The 18,868-nt window shown below is 52.2% G+C and overlaps 1 protein-coding gene across 1 annotated transcript in view; it reads right to left on the bottom strand.

Annotated features, from left to right (window-relative positions):
• The window catches only part of WNT16 (Wnt family member 16), a 109,396-nt gene extending 98,496 nt beyond the window's left edge, over nt 1-10,900 (bottom strand). The window contains exons 1-2 of the mRNA XM_078649849.1: nt 10,758-10,900; nt 10,389-10,648 (exon numbers count right to left, since the gene is read on the bottom strand). Of these exons, the coding sequence (XP_078505975.1) occupies nt 10,389-10,648; nt 10,758-10,900 (403 nt within the window). The remainder of the gene's footprint in view (nt 1-10,388; nt 10,649-10,757) is intronic.
• Nucleotides 10,901-18,868: the final 7,968 nt, after the last annotated feature.

Below are 18,868 nucleotides of genomic sequence, written 5' to 3'. Positions count from 1 at the left end.
ACATAGAGTGTGGCTGTCACATCAAGAACTCCTGGGACATAGGGCGTGGCTGTCACATCAAGGACTCCTGAGACATAGAGTATGGCTGTCACATCAAGGACTCCTGGGACATAGGGCGTGACTGTCACATCAAGGACTCCTGAGACATAGAGTGTGGCTGTCACATCAAGGACTCATGGGACATAGAGTGTGGCTGTCACATCAAGTAACCCTGGGACATAGGGCGTGGCTGTCACATCAAGGACTCCTGGGACATAGAGCGTGGCTGTCACATCAAGGACTCCTGGGACATAGAGCGTGGCTGTCACATCAAGGACTCCTGGGACATAGGGCGTGGCTGTCACATCAAGGACTCCTGGGACATAGAGCGTGGCTGTCACATCAAGGACCCCTGGGACATAGAGCGTGGCTGTCACATCAAGGACCCCTGGGACATAGAGCGTGGCTGTCACATCAAGGACTCCTGGGACATAGAGCGTGGCTGTCACATCAAGGACCCCTGGGACATAGAGCGTGGCTGTCACATCAAGGACCCCTGGGACATAGAGCGTGGCTGTCACATCAAGGACTCCTGGGACATAGAGTATGGCTGTCACATCAAGAACTCCTGGGACATAGGGCTTGGCTGTCACTTCAAGGACTCCTGGGACAGAGGGCATGGCTGTCACATCAAGGACTCCTGGGACATAGAGTGTGGCTGTCACATCAAGGACTCCTGGGACATAGAGCGTGGCTGTCACATCAAGGACCCCTGGGACATAAGGCGTGGCTGTCACATCAAGGACTCCTGGGACAGAGGGCATGGCTGTCACATCAAGGACTCCTGGGACATAGAGTGTGGCTGTCACATCAAGGACTCCTGGGACATAGAGCGTGGCTGTCACATCAAGGACTCCTGGGACATAGAGTGTGGCTGTCACATCAAGAACTCCTGGGACATAGGGCGTGGCTGTCACATCAAGGACTCCCGGGACATAGAGCGTGGCTGTCACATCAAGGACTCCTGGGACATAGGGCGTGACTGTCACATCAAGGACTCCTGGGACATAGGGTGTGGCTGTCACATCAAGGACTCCTGGGAAATAGAGCGTGGCTGTCACATCAAGGACTCCTGGGACATAGAGCGTGGCTGTCACATCAAGGACTCCTGGGACATAGAGCGTGGCTGTCACACCAAGGACCCCTGGGACATAGAGCGTGGCTGTCACATCATGGACTCCTGGGACATAGGGCATGGCTGTCACATCATGGACTCCTGGGACATAGAGCGTGGCTGTCACATCAAGGACTCCTGGGACAGAGGGTGTGGCTGTCACATCAAGGACTCCCGGGGCATAGAGTGTGGCTGTCACATCAAGGACTCCTGAGACATAGAGTGTGGCTGTCACATCAATGACTCCTGGGTCATAGAGTGTGGCTGTCACATCAATGACTCATGGGACATAGAGTGTGGCTGTCACATCAAGGACTCCTGGGACATAGAGCGTGGCTGTCACATCAAGGTCTCCTGGGACATAGGGCTTGGCTGTCACATCAAGGTCTCCTGAGACATAGAGCGTGGCTGTCACATCATGGACTCCTGGGACATAGAGCGTGGCTGTCACATCAAGGACTCCTGGGACATACGGCGTGGCTGTCACATCAAGGACTCCTGGGACATAGGACGTGGCTGTCACATCAAGGACTCCTGGGACATAGGGCGTGGCTGTCACATCAAGGACTCCTGGGACATAGGACGTGGCTGTCACATCAAGGACTCCTGGGACATAGAGCGTGGCTGTCACATCAAGGACTCCTGGGACATACGGCGTGGCTGTCACATCAAGGACTCCTGGGACATAGGGCGTGGCTGTCACATCAAGGACCCCTGGGACATAGAGCGTGGCTGTCACATCAAGGACTCCTGGGACATAGGGCGTGGCTGTCACATCAAGGACTCCTGGGACATAGGGCGTGGCTGTCACATCAAGTAACCCTGGGACATAGAGTGTGGCTGTCACATCAAGGACTCCTGGGACATAGAGTGTGGCTGTCACATCAAGGACTCCTGGGACATAGAGCGTGGCGGTCACATCAAGGACTCCTGGGATATAGAGCGTGGCTGTCACATCAAGGACTCCTGGGACAGAGGGTGTGGCTGTCACATCAAGGAGTCCTCGGACATAGGGCATGACTGTCACATCAAGGACTCCTGGGACATAGAGCGTGGCTGTCACATCAAGGACTCCTGGGACAGAGGGTGTGGCTGTCACATCAAGGAGTCCTCGGACATAGGGCATGACTGTCACATCAAGGACTCCTGGGACATAGAGCGTGGCTGTCACATCAAGGACTCCTGGGACATAGAGCGTGGCTGTCACATCAAGGACTCCTGGGACATAGAGCGTGGCTGTCACATCAAGGACTCCTGGGACATAGAGCGTGGCTGTCACATCAAGGACTCCTGGGACAGAGGGCATGGCTGTCACATCAAGGACTCCTGGGACAGAGGGTGTGGCTGTCACATCAAGGACTCCGGGGCATAGAGCGTGGCTGTCACATCATGGACTCCTGGGACATAGAGTGTGGCTGTCACATCAAGGACTCCTGGGACATAGAGTATGGCTGTCACATCAAGGACCCCTGGGACATAGGGCATGGCTGTCACATCATGGACTCCTGGGACATAGAGCGTGGCTGTCACATCAAGGACTCCTGGGACATAGACCATGGCTGTCACATCATGGACTCCTGGGACATAGAGTGTGGCTGTCACATCAAGGACTCCTGGGACATAGAGTGTGGCTGTCACATCAAGGACTCCTGGGACATAGAGTGTGGCTGTCACATCAAGGACTCCTGGGACATAGAGCGTGGCTGTCACACCAAGGACCCCTGGGACATAGAGCGTGGCGGTCACATCAAGGACTCCTGGGATATAGAGCGTGGCTGTCACATCAAGGACTCCTGGGACAGAGGGCATGGCTGTCACATCAAGGACTCCTGGGACAGAGGGTGTGGCTGTCACATCAAGGACTCCTGGGACATAGAGTATGGCTGTCACATCAAGGACTCCGGGGCATAGAGCGTGGCTGTCACATCAAGGACTCCGGGGCATAGAGCGTGGCTGTCACATCATGGACTCCTGGGACATAGGGCATGGCTGTCACATCATGGACTCCTGGGACATAGAGCGTGGCTGTCACATCAAGGACTCCTGGGACATAGAGCGTGGCTGTCACATCATGGACTCCTGGGACATAGGGCATGGCTGTCACATCATGGACTCCTGGGACATAGAGCGTGGCTGTCACATCAAGGACTCCTGGGACATAGAGTGTGGCTGTCACATCAAGGACTCCTGGGACAGAGGGTCTGGCTGTCACATCAAGGACCCCTGGGACATAGGGCATGGCTGTCACATCATGGACTCCTGGGACATAGGGCGTGGCTGTCACATCAAGGACTCCTGGGACATAGAGCGTGGCTGTCACATCAAGGACTCCTGGGACATAGAGCGTGGCTGTCACATCAAGGACTCCTGGGACATAGGGCGTGGCTGTCACATCAAGGACTCCTGGGACATAGAGCGTGGCTGTCACATCAAGGACTCCTGGGACATAGGGCGTGGCTGTCACATCAAGGACTCCTGGGACATAGAGCGTGGCTGTCACATCATGGACTCCTGGGACATACGGCGTGGCTGTCACATCAAGGACTCCTGGGACATAGGGCGTGGCTGTCACATCAAGGACTCCTGGGACAGAGGGTGTGGCTGTCACATCAAGTACCCCTGGGACAGAGGGTCTGGCTGTCACATCAAGGACTCCTGGGACATAGAGTGTGGCTGTCACATCAAGGACTCCTGGGACAGAGGGTGTGGCTGTCACATCAAGGACTCCTGGGACATAGAGCGTGGCTGTCACATCATGGACTCCTGGGACATAGAGCGTGGCTGTCACATCAAGGACTCCTGGGACATAGAGCGTGGCTGTCACATCAAGGACCCCTGGGACATAGGGCATGGCTGTCACATCATGGACTCCTGGGACATAGGGCGTGGCTGTCACATCAAGGACTCCTGGGACATAGAGCGTGGCTGTCACATCAAGGACTCCAGGGACATACGGCGTGGCTGTCACATCAAGGACTCCTGGGACATAGGGCGTGGCTGTCACATCAAGTAACCCTGGGACATAAAGTGTGGCTGTCACATCAAGGACTCCTGGGACATAGAGTGTGGCTGTCACATCAAGGACTCCTGGGACATAGAGCGTGGCTGTCACATCAAGGACTCCTGGGACAGAGGGCATGGCTGTCACATCAAGGACTCCTGGGACATAGAGTATGGCTGTCACATCAAGGACTCCTGGGACATAGAGCGTGGCTGTCACATCAAGGACTCCTGGGACATAGAGTGTGGCTGTCACATCAAGGACTCCTGGGACAGAGGGTGTGGCTGTCACATCAAGGAGTCCTCGGACATAGGGCATGGCTTTCACATCAAGTAACCCTGGGACATAGAGCGTGGCTGTCACATCAAGGACCCCTGGGATAGAGCGTGGCTGTCACATCAAGGACTCCTGGGACATAGAGTGTGGCTGTCACATCAAGGACCCCTGGGATAGAGCGTGGCTGTCACATCAAGGACTCCTGGAACATAGAGCGTGGCTGTCACATCAAGGACTCCTGGGACATAGAGTGTGGCTGTCACATCAAGAACTCCTGGGACATAGGGCGTGGCTGTCACATCAAGGACTCCTGGGACAGAGGGCATGGCTGTCACATCAAGGACTCCTGGGACAGAGTATGGCTGTCACATCAAGGACTCCTGGGACATAGAGTGTGGCTGTCACATCAAGGACTCCTGGGACATAGAGCGTGGCTGTCACATCAAGGACTCCTGGGACATGGGGTGTGGCTGTCACATCAAGGACTCATGGGACATAGAGCGTGGCTGTCACATCAAGGACTCCTGGGACATAGAGTGTGGCTGTCACATCAAGAACTCCTGGGACATAGGGCGTGGCTGTCACATCAAGGACTCCCGGGACATAGAGCGTGGCTGTCACATCAAGGACTCCTGGGACATAGGGCATGACTGTCACATCAAGGACTCCTGGGACATAGGGTGTGGCTGTCACATCAAGGACTCCTGGGACATAGAGCGTGGCTGTCACATCAAGGACTCCTGGGACATAGAGCGTGGCTGTCACACCAAGGACCCCTGGGACATAGAGCGTGGCTGTCACATCAAGGACCCCTGGGACATAGAGCGTGGCTGTCACATCAAGGACTCCTGGGACATAGAGTGTGGCTGTCACATCAAGGACTCCTGGGACATAGAGTGTGGCTGTCACACCAAGGACCCCTGGGACATAGAGTGTGGCTGTCACATCAAGGACTCCTGGGACATAGAGTGTGGCTGTCACATCATGGACTCCTGGGACATAGGGCATGGCTGTCACATCATGGACTCCTGGGACATAGAGCGTGGCTGTCACATCAAGGACTCCTGGGACATAGAGCGTGGCTGTCACATCATGGACCCCTGGGACATAGAGTGTGGCTGTCACATCAAGGACTCCTGGGACATAGAGTGTGGCTGTCACACCAAGGACCCCTGGGACATAGAGCGTGGCTGTCACATCAAGGACTCCTGGGACATAGAGTGTGGCTGTCACATCAAGTACTCCTGGGACATAGAGCGTGGCTGTCACATCAAGGACCCCTGGGACATAGAGCGTGGCTGTCACATCAAGGACTCCTGGGACATAGAGCGTGGCTGTCACATCAAGGACTCCTGGGATATAGAGCGTGGCTGTCACATCAAGGACTCCTGGGACATAGAGCGTGGCTGTCACATCAAGGACCCCTGGGACATAGAGCGTGGCTGTCACATCAAGGACTCCTGGGACATAGAGTGTGGCTGTCACATCAAGGACTCCTGGGACATAGAGTGTGGCTGTCACATCAAGGACTCCTGGGATATAGAGCGTGGCTGTCACATCAAGGACTCCTGGGACATAGGGCGTGGCTGTCACATCAAGGACTCCTGGGACATAGGGTGTGGCTGTCACATCAAGGGCTCCTGGGACATAGAGCGTGGCTTTCACATCAAGTAACCCTGGGACATAGAGCGTGGCTGTCACATCAAGGACTCCTGGGACATAGAGCGTGGCGATCACATCAAGGACCCCTGGGACATAGAGCGTGGCTGTCACATCAAGGACTCCTGGGACATAGAGCGTGGCTGTCACATCAAGGACTCCTGGGACATAGAGTGTGGCTGTCACATCAAGTACTCCTGGGACATAGAGCGTGGCTGTCACATCAAGGACCCCTGGGACATAGAGCGTGGCTGTCACATCAAGGACTCCTGGGACATAGAGCGTGGCTGTCACATCAAGGACTCCTGGGATATAGAGCGTGGCTGTCACATCAAGGACTCCTGGGACATAGAGCGTGGCTGTCACATCAAGGACCCCTGGGACATAGAGCGTGGCTGTCACATCAAGGACTCCTGGGACATAGAGTGTGGCTGTCACATCAAGGACTCCTGGGACATAGAGTGTGGCTGTCACATCAAGGACTCCTGGGATATAGAGCGTGGCTGTCACATCAAGGACTCCTGGGACATAGGGCGTGGCTGTCACATCAAGGACTCCTGGGACATAGGGTGTGGCTGTCACATCAAGGGCTCCTGGGACATAGAGCGTGGCTTTCACATCAAGTAACCCTGGGACATAGAGCGTGGCTGTCACATCAAGGACTCCTGGGACATAGAGCGTGGCGATCACATCAAGGACTCCTGGGACATAGGGTGTGGCTGTCACATCAAGGGCTCCTGGGACATAGAGCGTGGCTTTCACATCAAGTAACCCTGGGACATAGAGCGTGGCTGTCACATCAAGGACTCCTGGGACATAGAGCGTGGCGATCACATCAAGGACCCCTGGGACATAGAGTGTGGCTGTCACATCAAGGACCCCTGGGACATAGAGCGTGGCTGTCACATCAAGGACTCCTGGGACATAGAGTGTGGCTGTCCCATCAAGTACTCCTGGGACATAGAGCGTGGCTGTCACATCAAGGACCCCTGGGACATAGAGCGTGGCTGTCACATCAAGGACTCCTGGGACATAGAGCGTGGCTGTCACATCAAGGACTCCTGGGATATAGAGCGTGGCTGTCACATCAAGGACTCCTGGGACATAGAGCGTGGCTGTCACATCAAGGACCCCTGGGACATAGAGCGTGGCTGTCACATCAAGGACTCCTGGGACATAGAGTGTGGCTGTCACATCAAGGACTCCTGGGACATAGAGTGTGGCTGTCACATCAAGGACTCCTGGGATATAGAGCGTGGCTGTCACATCAAGGACTCCTGGGACATAGGGCGTGGCTGTCACATCAAGGACTCCTGGGACATAGGGTGTGGCTGTCACATCAAGGGCTCCTGGGACATAGAGCGTGGCTTTCACATCAAGTAACCCTGGGACATAGAGCGTGGCTGTCACATCAAGGACTCCTGGGACATAGAGCGTGGCGATCACATCAAGGACCCCTGGGACATAGAGCGTGGCTGTCACATCAAGGACTCCTGGGACATAGAGCGTGGCTGTCACATCAAGGACTCCTGAGACATAGAGTGTGGCTGTCACATCAAGGACTCCTGGGACATAGGGCGTGGCGGTCACATCAAGGTCTCCTGGGACAGAGGGTGTGGCTGTCACATCAAGGTCTCCTGAGACATAGAGCGTGGCTGTCACATCAGACTCCTGGGACATAGGGAGTGGCTGTCACATCAAAGGACTCCTGGGACATAGGGAGTGGCTGTCACATCAAGGACTCCTGGGACATAGGGCATGACTGTCACATCAAGGACTCCTGGGACATAGAGCGTGGCTGTCACATCAAAGACTCCTGGGACATAGAGCGTGGCGGTCACATCAAGGACTCCTGGGACAAAGGGTGTGGCTGTCACATCAAGGACTCCTGGGACATAGGGTGTGGCTGTCACATCAAGGACTCCTGGGACATAGAGCGTGGCTTTCACATCAAGTAACCCTGGGACATAGAGCGTGGCTGTCACATCAAGGACTCCTGGGACATAGAGCGTGGCTGTCACATCAAGGACTCCTGGGACATAGAGCGTGGCGGTCACATCAAGGACTCCTGGGACAAAGGGTGTGGCTGTCACATCAAGGACTCCTGGGACATAGGGTGTGGCTGTCACATCAGAGATAACGCTCCCCAGCGAGCACTGTCACGTCGGCCCAGGGTCTGGCTGTCACATCAAGGACTTCTGAGACATAGGGTGTGGCTGTCACATCAGAGATAACACTCCTAGGGAGCACTGTCACATCAAAGATAATGGGCCCAAGGCGTGGCAGTCACCTTGGAGATAATAGCATCTGTTACCACGCATGCTTAAACAATGCATGGTTTAACAACGCAGTCAATACCACGACTGTGTTGTTACTACGAGTTCCATTGCAATGCAAGTCATTACAACGACTTGCTTTAGGGAAGCGTTGGACATTGGAAAAGTTTAAATTACTTCCAACTCCAGTCGGTGTATCAGTAGGGAAGGTGTTGGACTTAAAATCCAACACAAGTCCAACAACACGTTCCCTAAAGCAAGTTGTTGTAATGACTTGCGTTGTAATGGCGCTTGTGGTAACTTTGCAGTCGTGATACTGACTGCATTGTAAAGGCACCACATTGCAATAGATGTTTCCCCCTTGGAGATAATGGATCCAGGAGGCTGGTATCACATTATTTGCATTTGTAACATTTCTAAAGCGCATTAGACCAGAAGACCTCAAAGCGCTATGAACGGAAGAGAACAGCAGTGACACCCCAAAGCAGACAAACCCTCTAGAATACAACCCATAACTGAAGCCTAATCCCTAAAAATCCACCTTTTAACTTGCTTACAGAGCAACAGGTGCGAGCTCAGGCTCCTGAAATGTTCAGGAAGGGAGTTCTACAGCCTGGCAGCCGCCACACTGAAGGCCCCCCCACCCCATCCCCCCTCACCACCCGCACCCGGCTTTCTTACATCATGGAACCGCCACCTTATAACGGCCAGCTTTACACTAGAGATGAAAGGTCCTAGGGTGGCATGTCACATTAGGGGCTCCGGGGATGAAGGCGCCTAGAACATCAAGGTCACTAGGACCCAGGGTCGGGCTGTCACATCATGCAGAGGAAGGGATGTCATATCGGAGGCAGTGGCGACACAGGGGATGGCTGTCACATAGACACACAGAGGGCACTTAGACGGTCACATAAATGCTCTGTCAAGGAAAGGGCTGGCAGGACTCCAGGGAGGGGCTGTGACAAGTGACATCTGAGATAATAATTTCTACGCATATTTTGCAATTGTGGAAAGCTTACTGATGTGGTCAATGACGCCTGTGCTACATAGAACCTCAAGTAGGTACATAAAACAGAGAGAGGTTGTTACCTCTGAGAAACTGGGACCCAGAGAGAGACTAGACTGGCTTTCCCTCACAGCCACTGGGATCTTAAAGAGACTGAGATCAGGGCCAGGGGTGATCCAGGGAGGATGTGTCTCATCAAAGAGGTGGGTCTGGGGACGGCTGTCGCATGGGAGACACTATTGTCTCAGGGAGGGTCTGTCACGCCTGAGGCACAAGGACTCTAGGGAAGGGGTTGTCACACCAGACACACTATGGATCCAGATGGCATTTCGCCTACGTCAGACACACACACGGCCGGGTGCCACAATTGCGGACCCAGGGACGCGAATCTCCTGGGATCCGCGGATACCTCCGGAGCGGGAGTGGGCATATTAGTGGCAGCTCGAGCGTCCGAAGAAAGGATCGCATGGCGAGAGGGAGTGGGAGCTGGAAGAGAGCGTTGACCTCGCACCAGGGTGAGGTGCGGGCCCAGGAAGAATCCCATGACCCCTGACCCCGGGGGTCAGGAGGAGGAAGCACATTCCCTGGTAGAGTACATTCTGCAGAGGAGACACTCAGGCGAGACGCCCGGAGCCACAGGGGAGCGGTGGCGAAGTGCAGCAGTCCAGCCGCAGGTGAGGGTGGACGGCAGGGGGCGCTGCTGAGGAGGGCAGGCAGCAGGGACAATCACGGGGGACGCTGAGCAGGGACATTCCAGCACATCAGAAAATCCGATTTTGAACAGTAGGGTGGAGTAGAAATCACGTCACCCGGGCCCCTCGGCTCATGTACTCTGTAGGGGAGGGAAGCAATGAGAGCTGGAGCCATGGGGGGCCCGTAGAGGGTGCGCGGGTCTGTGGGATTGGTAGGGTGCCAAAGTCTACCATAACGAAATAAAAACACATTTTCACACGCCAAAAAAGAACAGACGATCACAACACCTGCAATCAGATGAGAGGCTAAGTAAGTTACACTCACCGCTAGTCATCTCGTAGCCCAGGGACGGGAAGAGCGCCCCCTCCAGAGCGGAGGGGTCCGGGGGGCTGTCGGCCACCGAGCAGTTCCACCTTTCGTGCCGGAACTGCCGCCTGCACTCCTGCAGCCCCAGCCGGGCCCCCTCCCGGATGCTGGGCAGCAGGTAGGGCTTCTTCTTGCACAGCTCCTTCTGCCTCGGGCTCAGGGCCAGGCTGGCGCAGCCCAGCCTCTCTGGCACCCCGATGGAGGCGATGCCCAGCCACCTGCAAGAAACAAAGCGGTCTGCCATTAGCACCGGCTCAGGACGCGCGGGGAGGCAGGGAGGGAGAGGACGGGGCCATGTGGCCACGACCAGAGCAGGGCACTACTCACATCCAGTGACCCTGCGAGCAGCAGGGGAAGATGGCCAGCACCGCTGCCAGCAGGACGCAGAGGCGAGGCAGCCCCAGGCGTGCGCCCCCGTCCAGGGCCGGCCCGGGGCACTGGAAGCACCCGAGGCGCGCGCGCCTCTCCATGGCCACCCCGGTGCCAGGCGCGCAGACTTCTCGTGGATAGCGCAGAGGAGCGGGCAGGGGGTGAGCGATGAGGGTGTGGATCCTGGCACAGTGCGCCCTGCCAAGCAGTTTGAATTAAAAAATAGAGGACACGAGATGACACTCAGCTGGGTGGCACCGTGCGCCCTGGCAGGCTGATTATGGCAACGATAAGAAGGCAGGAGACGACGCTATCAATCCTTGACCCGTGCGCCCTAGGATGCCAAGGCAGAAGATGACACTCAGCAGGTGGCACAGTGCACCCTGGCAGGCTGTTTATATGAACGATGAAAGGGCAGGAGACGAAGCTTTGGATCCTGGCACCGTGCGCCCTGACAGGCAGTTTATATAAAAGATCAGAGGGCCCCAGGCGACAAGCTGGAGGCTGGCTACTTCGCCCTGGCAGGCCAGTCTGCATCAAGGATGAGGGTACAGCAGGAAAACATCTGGAGCTGGCACCTTCTTTGGAACAGGGCACTGAGGAGGCCACTGGTGCCGCAGCGAGGAAAGTCCAACTGGTGACAGGTGGGACTCTAGGCTGCGTGTCTGGAACAGTCTCCCAAGCCTGGGTGGCGCTGGTGAAGTTACAGAGGCCCAGAACTTCCCATGGACGTCAGGTGAGAACTTAAGCACCATCTGTGGAGCAGACTCCCGTGGCCGCTGGCGCTGCTGCGAGGGCCACTGCTCTGTTGAATTAAGTGGGAAACCTTTCTTCCCGAAAGGTCCTGACCAGCTGCCACGGTGCCAGTCATGCGGGACGGCACCGGCCGCCCATTGGCTGTGAGGCTCCTTGGGAGTGAATAGATTAGGAGCTCGCGTCGCTATTGGTCAGGGATGCTGTGGGGTGGTTCGAGGAAGGCAAATTAGTATTAATTTCAAGAAACGAACAACGTTCTAAGAGTAGTGACCTGGGGTCACTGAGCGAGGGATATCTTCTCAGCCACGCAGACCTTAAGGCACTGATCTGGGGGCTTCTACCAGGTAACAATGCCCCAGGGGCACTAACTAGGAGCACAACCTCGGGGACTTTGATCCGGTGGCACTAACAGGTGGATGCTACATGGGTATTGATGCAGCGGCATACGCACAGGGATTCCGACCTAGTGGACCTGACAGACGGCCACAGACACCGTGACCCTGAGCTAGGGGCCCCACAGATTGCCACATGGCGCCAATCTAGGGCCACTGATCCGCGGACACAAGCGCAAGGGCACCGGCAAGTGAACACTAAAGTAAGGGCCATTGTTAAATTCACTTCAAGTTTATGATGTATTTTTGTGTACATCGACCTTCACACGTATAAAAAGAAGTTCACTGATTATATACCATTTCCAACATCCAAATAAGGCAAAACATATATAAACTCCTTTTTAAATTATGGTATAAAATTAAGATGTGAAGTATAGTAATTTGGGTAATTCCCTACATACCCTTGTGTGGCCTAGAGACATGGCGTAAATAAACAATTACCACAGTCTCAGCAGGTTGTTTAGAATTAATCGAATAAAGACGAATTTTGGTTAGCAGAGTATGTAGCCCGGTGCTGAAATCGTCCTATACCAGTACCCAGTCGTCTAGCTGCTGCTTTCAACTGTCTATTGGTCATACAGAAGGTCAAGTCAAGATTGTAAATCACATTACATTATATCACATGTTCAAATGATCACATCGACTAAATGTCCATTAATCAACAACTACTTAAACATCTTTGCGATACTGTTTTCATAATTATTTGTTCACATTCAAAAAGTTACAATTTTTTCATTCTATTGTCTGAAAAAGAATCAACCATAGCTACAGTCGACACGAGTTTTGCTGAAAATAATGTATTTTCAAGGTTCAAATATTGAACTTTCAAGACTCGTATCGCTCATTCAAAATTTTTAACTTTGTACTTTCAGTTCTTTTTTAAGGATTGGAAAGCTTTTTTCTTTCCATATCCCAAATCTCTGCTACTTTGAAAACCTTACTGAGCCACATCATACATTTTAAGTTACAATTCTCTACACAAAATTGGTTTAAAACGGAACAGGATCCAATACTTCGATCTACCATAACACAATTCTCCAGGGCATCCTTACCAACTTTCTGCACACTCACCTTTATGGTAGCACACCCTCCCGATCTAACCACTTTTATTCAACGAAAACCACTGTATGAAAACACACCCTCACAATATATCTTTTTCACTTAAGTTTAACACTACGTCGTTTTTTGTACATCTTAAAATTGCATGTAAAAGTGAGTGGTTTCTTGCTTGTGAACTAGTGCTCATTCAGGCAACTTAGCGGAACTCCAATCATAAGCCACATTTTTTATAAAAATAACTGTACCACTTTTGGTGCCCTGAGGCAGAAGCTTTAGCAACAATAACAGACTATCTGCATATTTACGTTTTTATACATTTCCATTCACATTTTCATCAAATAGACTGACTAGCATCAGGAGGAACTGCTCACTCTCAGGGGGACATAAATGCAGCTTTCTGCACATACTATAGCACCTGGTATAGGAAGCCCCCTCTAACCGACACCACACTTACAGACACGTTTCTAGAGAGCCTGCCCTATCCACAGCTCACTACAGAGGCACAAAAAAGCCTAATAGGCAGCTGCGGTCGGTAGTGGGAGTACCGGCCGGGCAGTGACGTGGGGAGGGGCAGGGTGGGGGGTAGTAATGTATGGATTACGGAGTTTAACAGGTAAGTAAACATATAAATAAATAAAACGAATTTCGTTGCGTGCACTGCATCATGCGATGCAGTGCACGCAACAAAATTCGTTTTATTTATATGTTTACTTACCTGTGAAACTCCGTAATCCATAGAATACTACCCCTACCCTGCCCCTCCCCACGTCAGCGCCCGGCCGGAACTCCCACTACCGGCCACGGCTGCTAATAGGCAAGGTCACAAAAGCCGAAATTAGAGCGGCCATAAAAGGGCTCCTGCAAAACAAAGCACCGGGCCTGGATGGTCTGCCGGTTGAGTTTTTTGATGCATACTCTGAGGCCTTAGTCCTTAAACTGGAGGAGCTATACAATAAGTCGCTGGAGTTGGGGCACCTCCCACGCACCACCATGCAGGCACTAGTGGTCTCACTTCCCAAGCCAGGTAGAGACACGCCAGATCTAACGGGCTAACGCCCATTGTCGCTCTTGGCAACGGAATATAACATTTTAAGCAAGAAGACTCCTCCCCCACCTAAAGAAGCTACTACATGGAGACCAATGTGGATTCCTACCGTCAAGAAGCACCTCGTTAAATATCAGTCGGCTACACCACATCATGACCACTACCCCTGAAGACTATGTGAGTGCTGGCTGCATTGCCCTAGACCTGCGGCAAGCATTTGATACCATCACATGGGAATATATGTTTAAAGCAATTGGGAAGTTTGGGTTGCCCCCTGAATATCTTCAGTGGATTCGGTTGCTGTACACAGCCCCTACTGCGAGAGCACGCACAGGCAGCCACATTATCTCAAGAATACACAGTACATAGAGGCATGAGGCAGGGCTGTCCCCTATCCCCGTTACTATTTGTGCTTGCGCTAGAGCCATTAGCGCTTAGATTGCGTTAGGAGGCTGGTCATCTGGGGACTCAAATAGACACTGCAACACGCTTGATATCAGCCTATGGAGACAACATAATTGTCTACGTGCGGGATCTCACAGGTGTGCTGGAACCCCTCCCTAGCACTTTTTCCAGTTTTGAATGTGTATCGGGGCTAGCCATAAATGAAGGCAAATCAAATGCCTTCTTTTTTCATGAAGGTGCCCGCCCAGAAATGGTCTGCTTTAGCCAATATGTTCTACCAGTGGCACCTCACACATTTAAATACCTAGGCATACATGTATATAGGTCCCAGGCAGATACACTTGATGGTAACCTCACAAGAGCAGTAAGGGCTATTCTTTCAAAAGTAGCGTTCTGGACATCATTGCCTTTATCGGCAATGGATCGGGTGGCCATAACTAAAATGGTGGTCCTCCCCTGCCTGTTATATTACTTTGCGAATTTGCCAATACTAGTCCTACCATCCATCTTTCGTATGCCTGACACCATACTCCTCGACCTGATCTGGGGGTCTGGACGGCGAAGGGTGAGTCTTAAAAAAATGCAACTGGAACCGCCTAAGGGGGGATTGGGTGGTACAAAAGGGGGTGGTGATGGACGGAGCATCTGACCAATCAAACACTCACACCCAGTCAACAGATCTGGGTTTAATCCATCACCGTTCTTTAGCCCACTCTGCCACCCCAGTTCAGACATGGCCATATGCAAATCAGTCTGACCCTGTGCCTCATGGGAACAGTCCAGCCTGAACTGCCAAGCCATGCCATCCCTGGACCGGATAAAAGCTTCCGAGGACCGGTTTCTGGCATTTCAGCCGTCTTCAGCCCGGCTTGCTTGAATCCTGTGGCAAAGTGAGCAAGGGACTCACAATTGAGCATACCCTGCCAACTTATAGCGAACAAAGTGGTACAAAAGGGGGTGGTGATGGACGGAGCATCTGAACCAATCAAACACTCACACCCAGTCAACAGATCTGGGTTTAATCCATCACCGTTCTTTAGCCCACTCTGCCACCCCAGTTCAGACATGGCCATATGCAAATCAGTCTGACCCTGTGCCTCATGGGAACAGTCCAGCCCGAACTGCCAAGCCATGCCTTCCCTGGACCGGAAACAAGCTTCCGAGGACCGGTTTCTGGCATTTCAGCCGTCTTCAGCCCGGCTTGCTTGAATCCAGTGGCAAAGTGAGCAAGGATTATCACAAACACCCCGGCCAGATCATCGGCCAAACCCGCTCTCAAACTCCTTCACTGGCTCCCCATAAGGGAGAGAGTCAAATTTAAAGCCTTGTGTCTTGTGCACAAAACTTTGCACAACCAAGGCCCCCCAGTCCTCAGCAATTTTATCACCCCTTACATAGCCACTAGATCCCTCCGTTCCAACGCAGATAATCTCATCAATACCCCAAGATTTAGGAAAGTCCGTTCAGGAGGAGGACGCTTCTCGGTACAAGCGGCCCGTCTCTGGAATTCTCTTCCTCGTGACCTACGTCTTGAACCACAATATCTGCGCTTCAGGAAGCTGCTAAAGACACATCTTTTTCCCTAGCTCCTATGCCTTCCTCTTCGAGCTCAGCTCCCGGACCTCAGATTTACTGTTTTAGGGTTCTCTAGCGCTGGGATACCTCCGGGTGACTATGCGCTTTATAAAAATAAATAATAATAATAATAATAATAAGGGAATCACGTCTGAGCATACCCTGCCAACTTATGGCGAACAAAGTGGTACAAAAGGGGGTGGTGATGGACAGAGGTGGGGGGATTGGGAGCACCAGATTTCAGAGCGTACTACTTTGTGAGCCAATTGCAGTGGCTATCCTATTGGACCGCGGGCAGAAACCTGCAGGAACTAGGGTACACAATATAGGACATTAACCGGGGGACGCTGCACACACTATTGTTACCGAAGAGCAAAATCCCCCCGAATGCACCCCCCTTACTAAGAATAGCGTTGCAGCGTTGGGAAAAAGCACAGCAATACACATCCCGCACCCCCCTACGGTGAAAATGTTCCGCTACTGGGGATACCAATACCTAGTGGGGAAACTCACAAAGCGCAGGCTACAGGCCTAGGCTGATGTAGGAATTGATACGGTAGGAGCACTGTTTAATGGTAAAACTCTCCTAGATCATGACAATTTTGTACGTGCCACCAAACCACTTGTATTTGACACATGCCATGGTGATGAACTATGTAAGGAAGTGTTGGGCCCACCAGAGAATGGAACCTCCGCCACATGAGTTTGTTCACACACTATATTACATGGGTGAAGGGCGACATCTCCTAAAGTGGTTATATGTTGGTATCCGTGCCCATGCAGCAGTGACCCTTACTGACCTGAGAACCAAATGGTCGGTAGAGCTGGGGCAGGACTTGTCTGACAAGGATTGAGCCATTATTCTAGAACACCCTAAACGAGTGACCCGAAATGCAAAGTTTAAATTTATACAATGTATGGCTCTTCACAGGTCCTATCTAACACCACGCCATCTACAACGGATGTCCCCAAACACACAACATGGATGTCCTTGTTGTAAGATGAATGAGGCGGATCTACTCCACATGTTATGGCATGCCCACGCCTTAGAGGATTTCGGGAAGAGGTGTGCAGCGCTATAGTGGCAACCACACACTTACAAGTGGCGGACACTATTGAAGAGTGCATATTAGGGCTACGAAAACGCACTGGCTCTTAGAAAGTTCTACTTTGATTTTTAGACCTTGCTTTTATAATAGCAAAACGGTCCATAACTATGAGATGGAAGCCAACGAGACCCCCTACTTTGTACGCTTGGCATAGTGAGGTACTACGATGGAGCTGAGCGGAAAGTGCAGCTATAAGATAGGAGGAGGCCCGGGGCTGGCAAATACCCGGTATCTATGGAATGGGATATTATGCTTGAGTGCTTTAAAGCCACAGGTCCCAATCCTCAACCTGACACCCCAACTACATAGTGAGCGCATGTCTAGCTGCAGCACCCTGGGCTACAACAGAGTGAATAGATGCTACGTGCACCCCCACAGCTTAGAGTACAATGCAAGTTGGTTTAGGAACCATTGTAAAATCTGACAGTAGTCACGTTGGCCCAGAACGAGGGTAGCCCTGGGCAGAGCTGACGTAGTGCAAGCGGAAGACGTACAATGTAGTGTTTTTTTTTAGGAGGACGCGAGAGGAGCAGGAAGTAAAGCAGCGAGGCACGGGAGGCTGCAGACATGCAGGTAAGTGCCTTATTTATACCTTTTTAATGCAGTTGGGAGGGGGGAGTGAGCGGCTAACTCCGCTCCGCCACGGAGGCAGAGTTTTGCCAACCTCCCAGTTCACCATGGAGCGCGGAGTAGGCAAATCTACGCAAACTCCGTTGGCGGAGCGGAGTTACCTGCCCAGGGATTAACAAGGGTTGGGGGAGGGCGGAAAGAAGGGTAGTTGTTTTTAGTTGATAATCTCATTCTTAATGTGGAGGACTATATATTAAAGCAATGCGTTGCATCTAAGTATGAAATTGCTAAAGTTATTCACTCACAGAGCGTCAATGTACTGCACATTTATGAATGATGTTTAATGTAAAATCGCAAGAAACATAGATGATGAATGTTTGTAATCAATACATGCGACATAGTAAAAAACAATAACATTTGTATTAAAAAAAACAAAATAAAATAAACTGACTAGCATCGGTAAAACGATACCCTAGCTACCACATCCCGCTCTTGTCACTTTCATACTCTTCCACACAAGGTGAACTGCGTCAATCTCACAATGGTGAAATGTCCTCCCCTCTAGAGTGGGGCCTCACCAGACTCATGGCTTTATTCATATGCAGACTAGTCACTGCCCCCACCGTCTTTATGCTGATAATATAATTCTGAGTCTTCTAGTATGTTCAACACCCTGAACTTCTTTGGGCAATGGAGTTCCTTGGCGTCTCTGAAGAAATAAGAAAGAAGATATTCCAAGTTTTTTGAAACTCATACTCTCTAGCTAGCGTTGTCTTAAGTAGTTTTTCCATCCTCCAAAGCCGCACTCTTCCAACCTGTCGAGAATCACCTGCTTTTACACATGTGGGGCAGGAGCCAATCCTGTACAGTTGGAAGATGACATCACAGGGTCAACCAAGCAAAATAGCTTTTCGGCAGGCGGCTACGTTTTCAACGTACATATTTGGTCTCTCCCTCATACATTCACTGCGACAGCTTCTTCCATCCCCAGCCATGTTCTTAACACTTGCAGCCTGTTGTATGATAGAGGCATGACTGGATAAACCACACATGCCTCTACCACTCACCCTAAACCACAAATACGTCTTAACCACGCATGACTTTACCACTTAATTTTGTGGTAAAGGCATGAATAGTAAAGTGGTATGCAGGCTAAGG

The sequence above is a fragment of the Lissotriton helveticus genome, chromosome 1_1 (assembly GCF_964261635.1).
Source record: "Lissotriton helveticus chromosome 1_1, aLisHel1.1, whole genome shotgun sequence".
NCBI classification, from domain to species: domain Eukaryota; kingdom Metazoa; phylum Chordata; class Amphibia; order Caudata; family Salamandridae; genus Lissotriton; species Lissotriton helveticus.
Note: the sequence above shows the minus strand (reverse complement) of the source record. Positions and strands in the feature narration are given on the sequence as shown.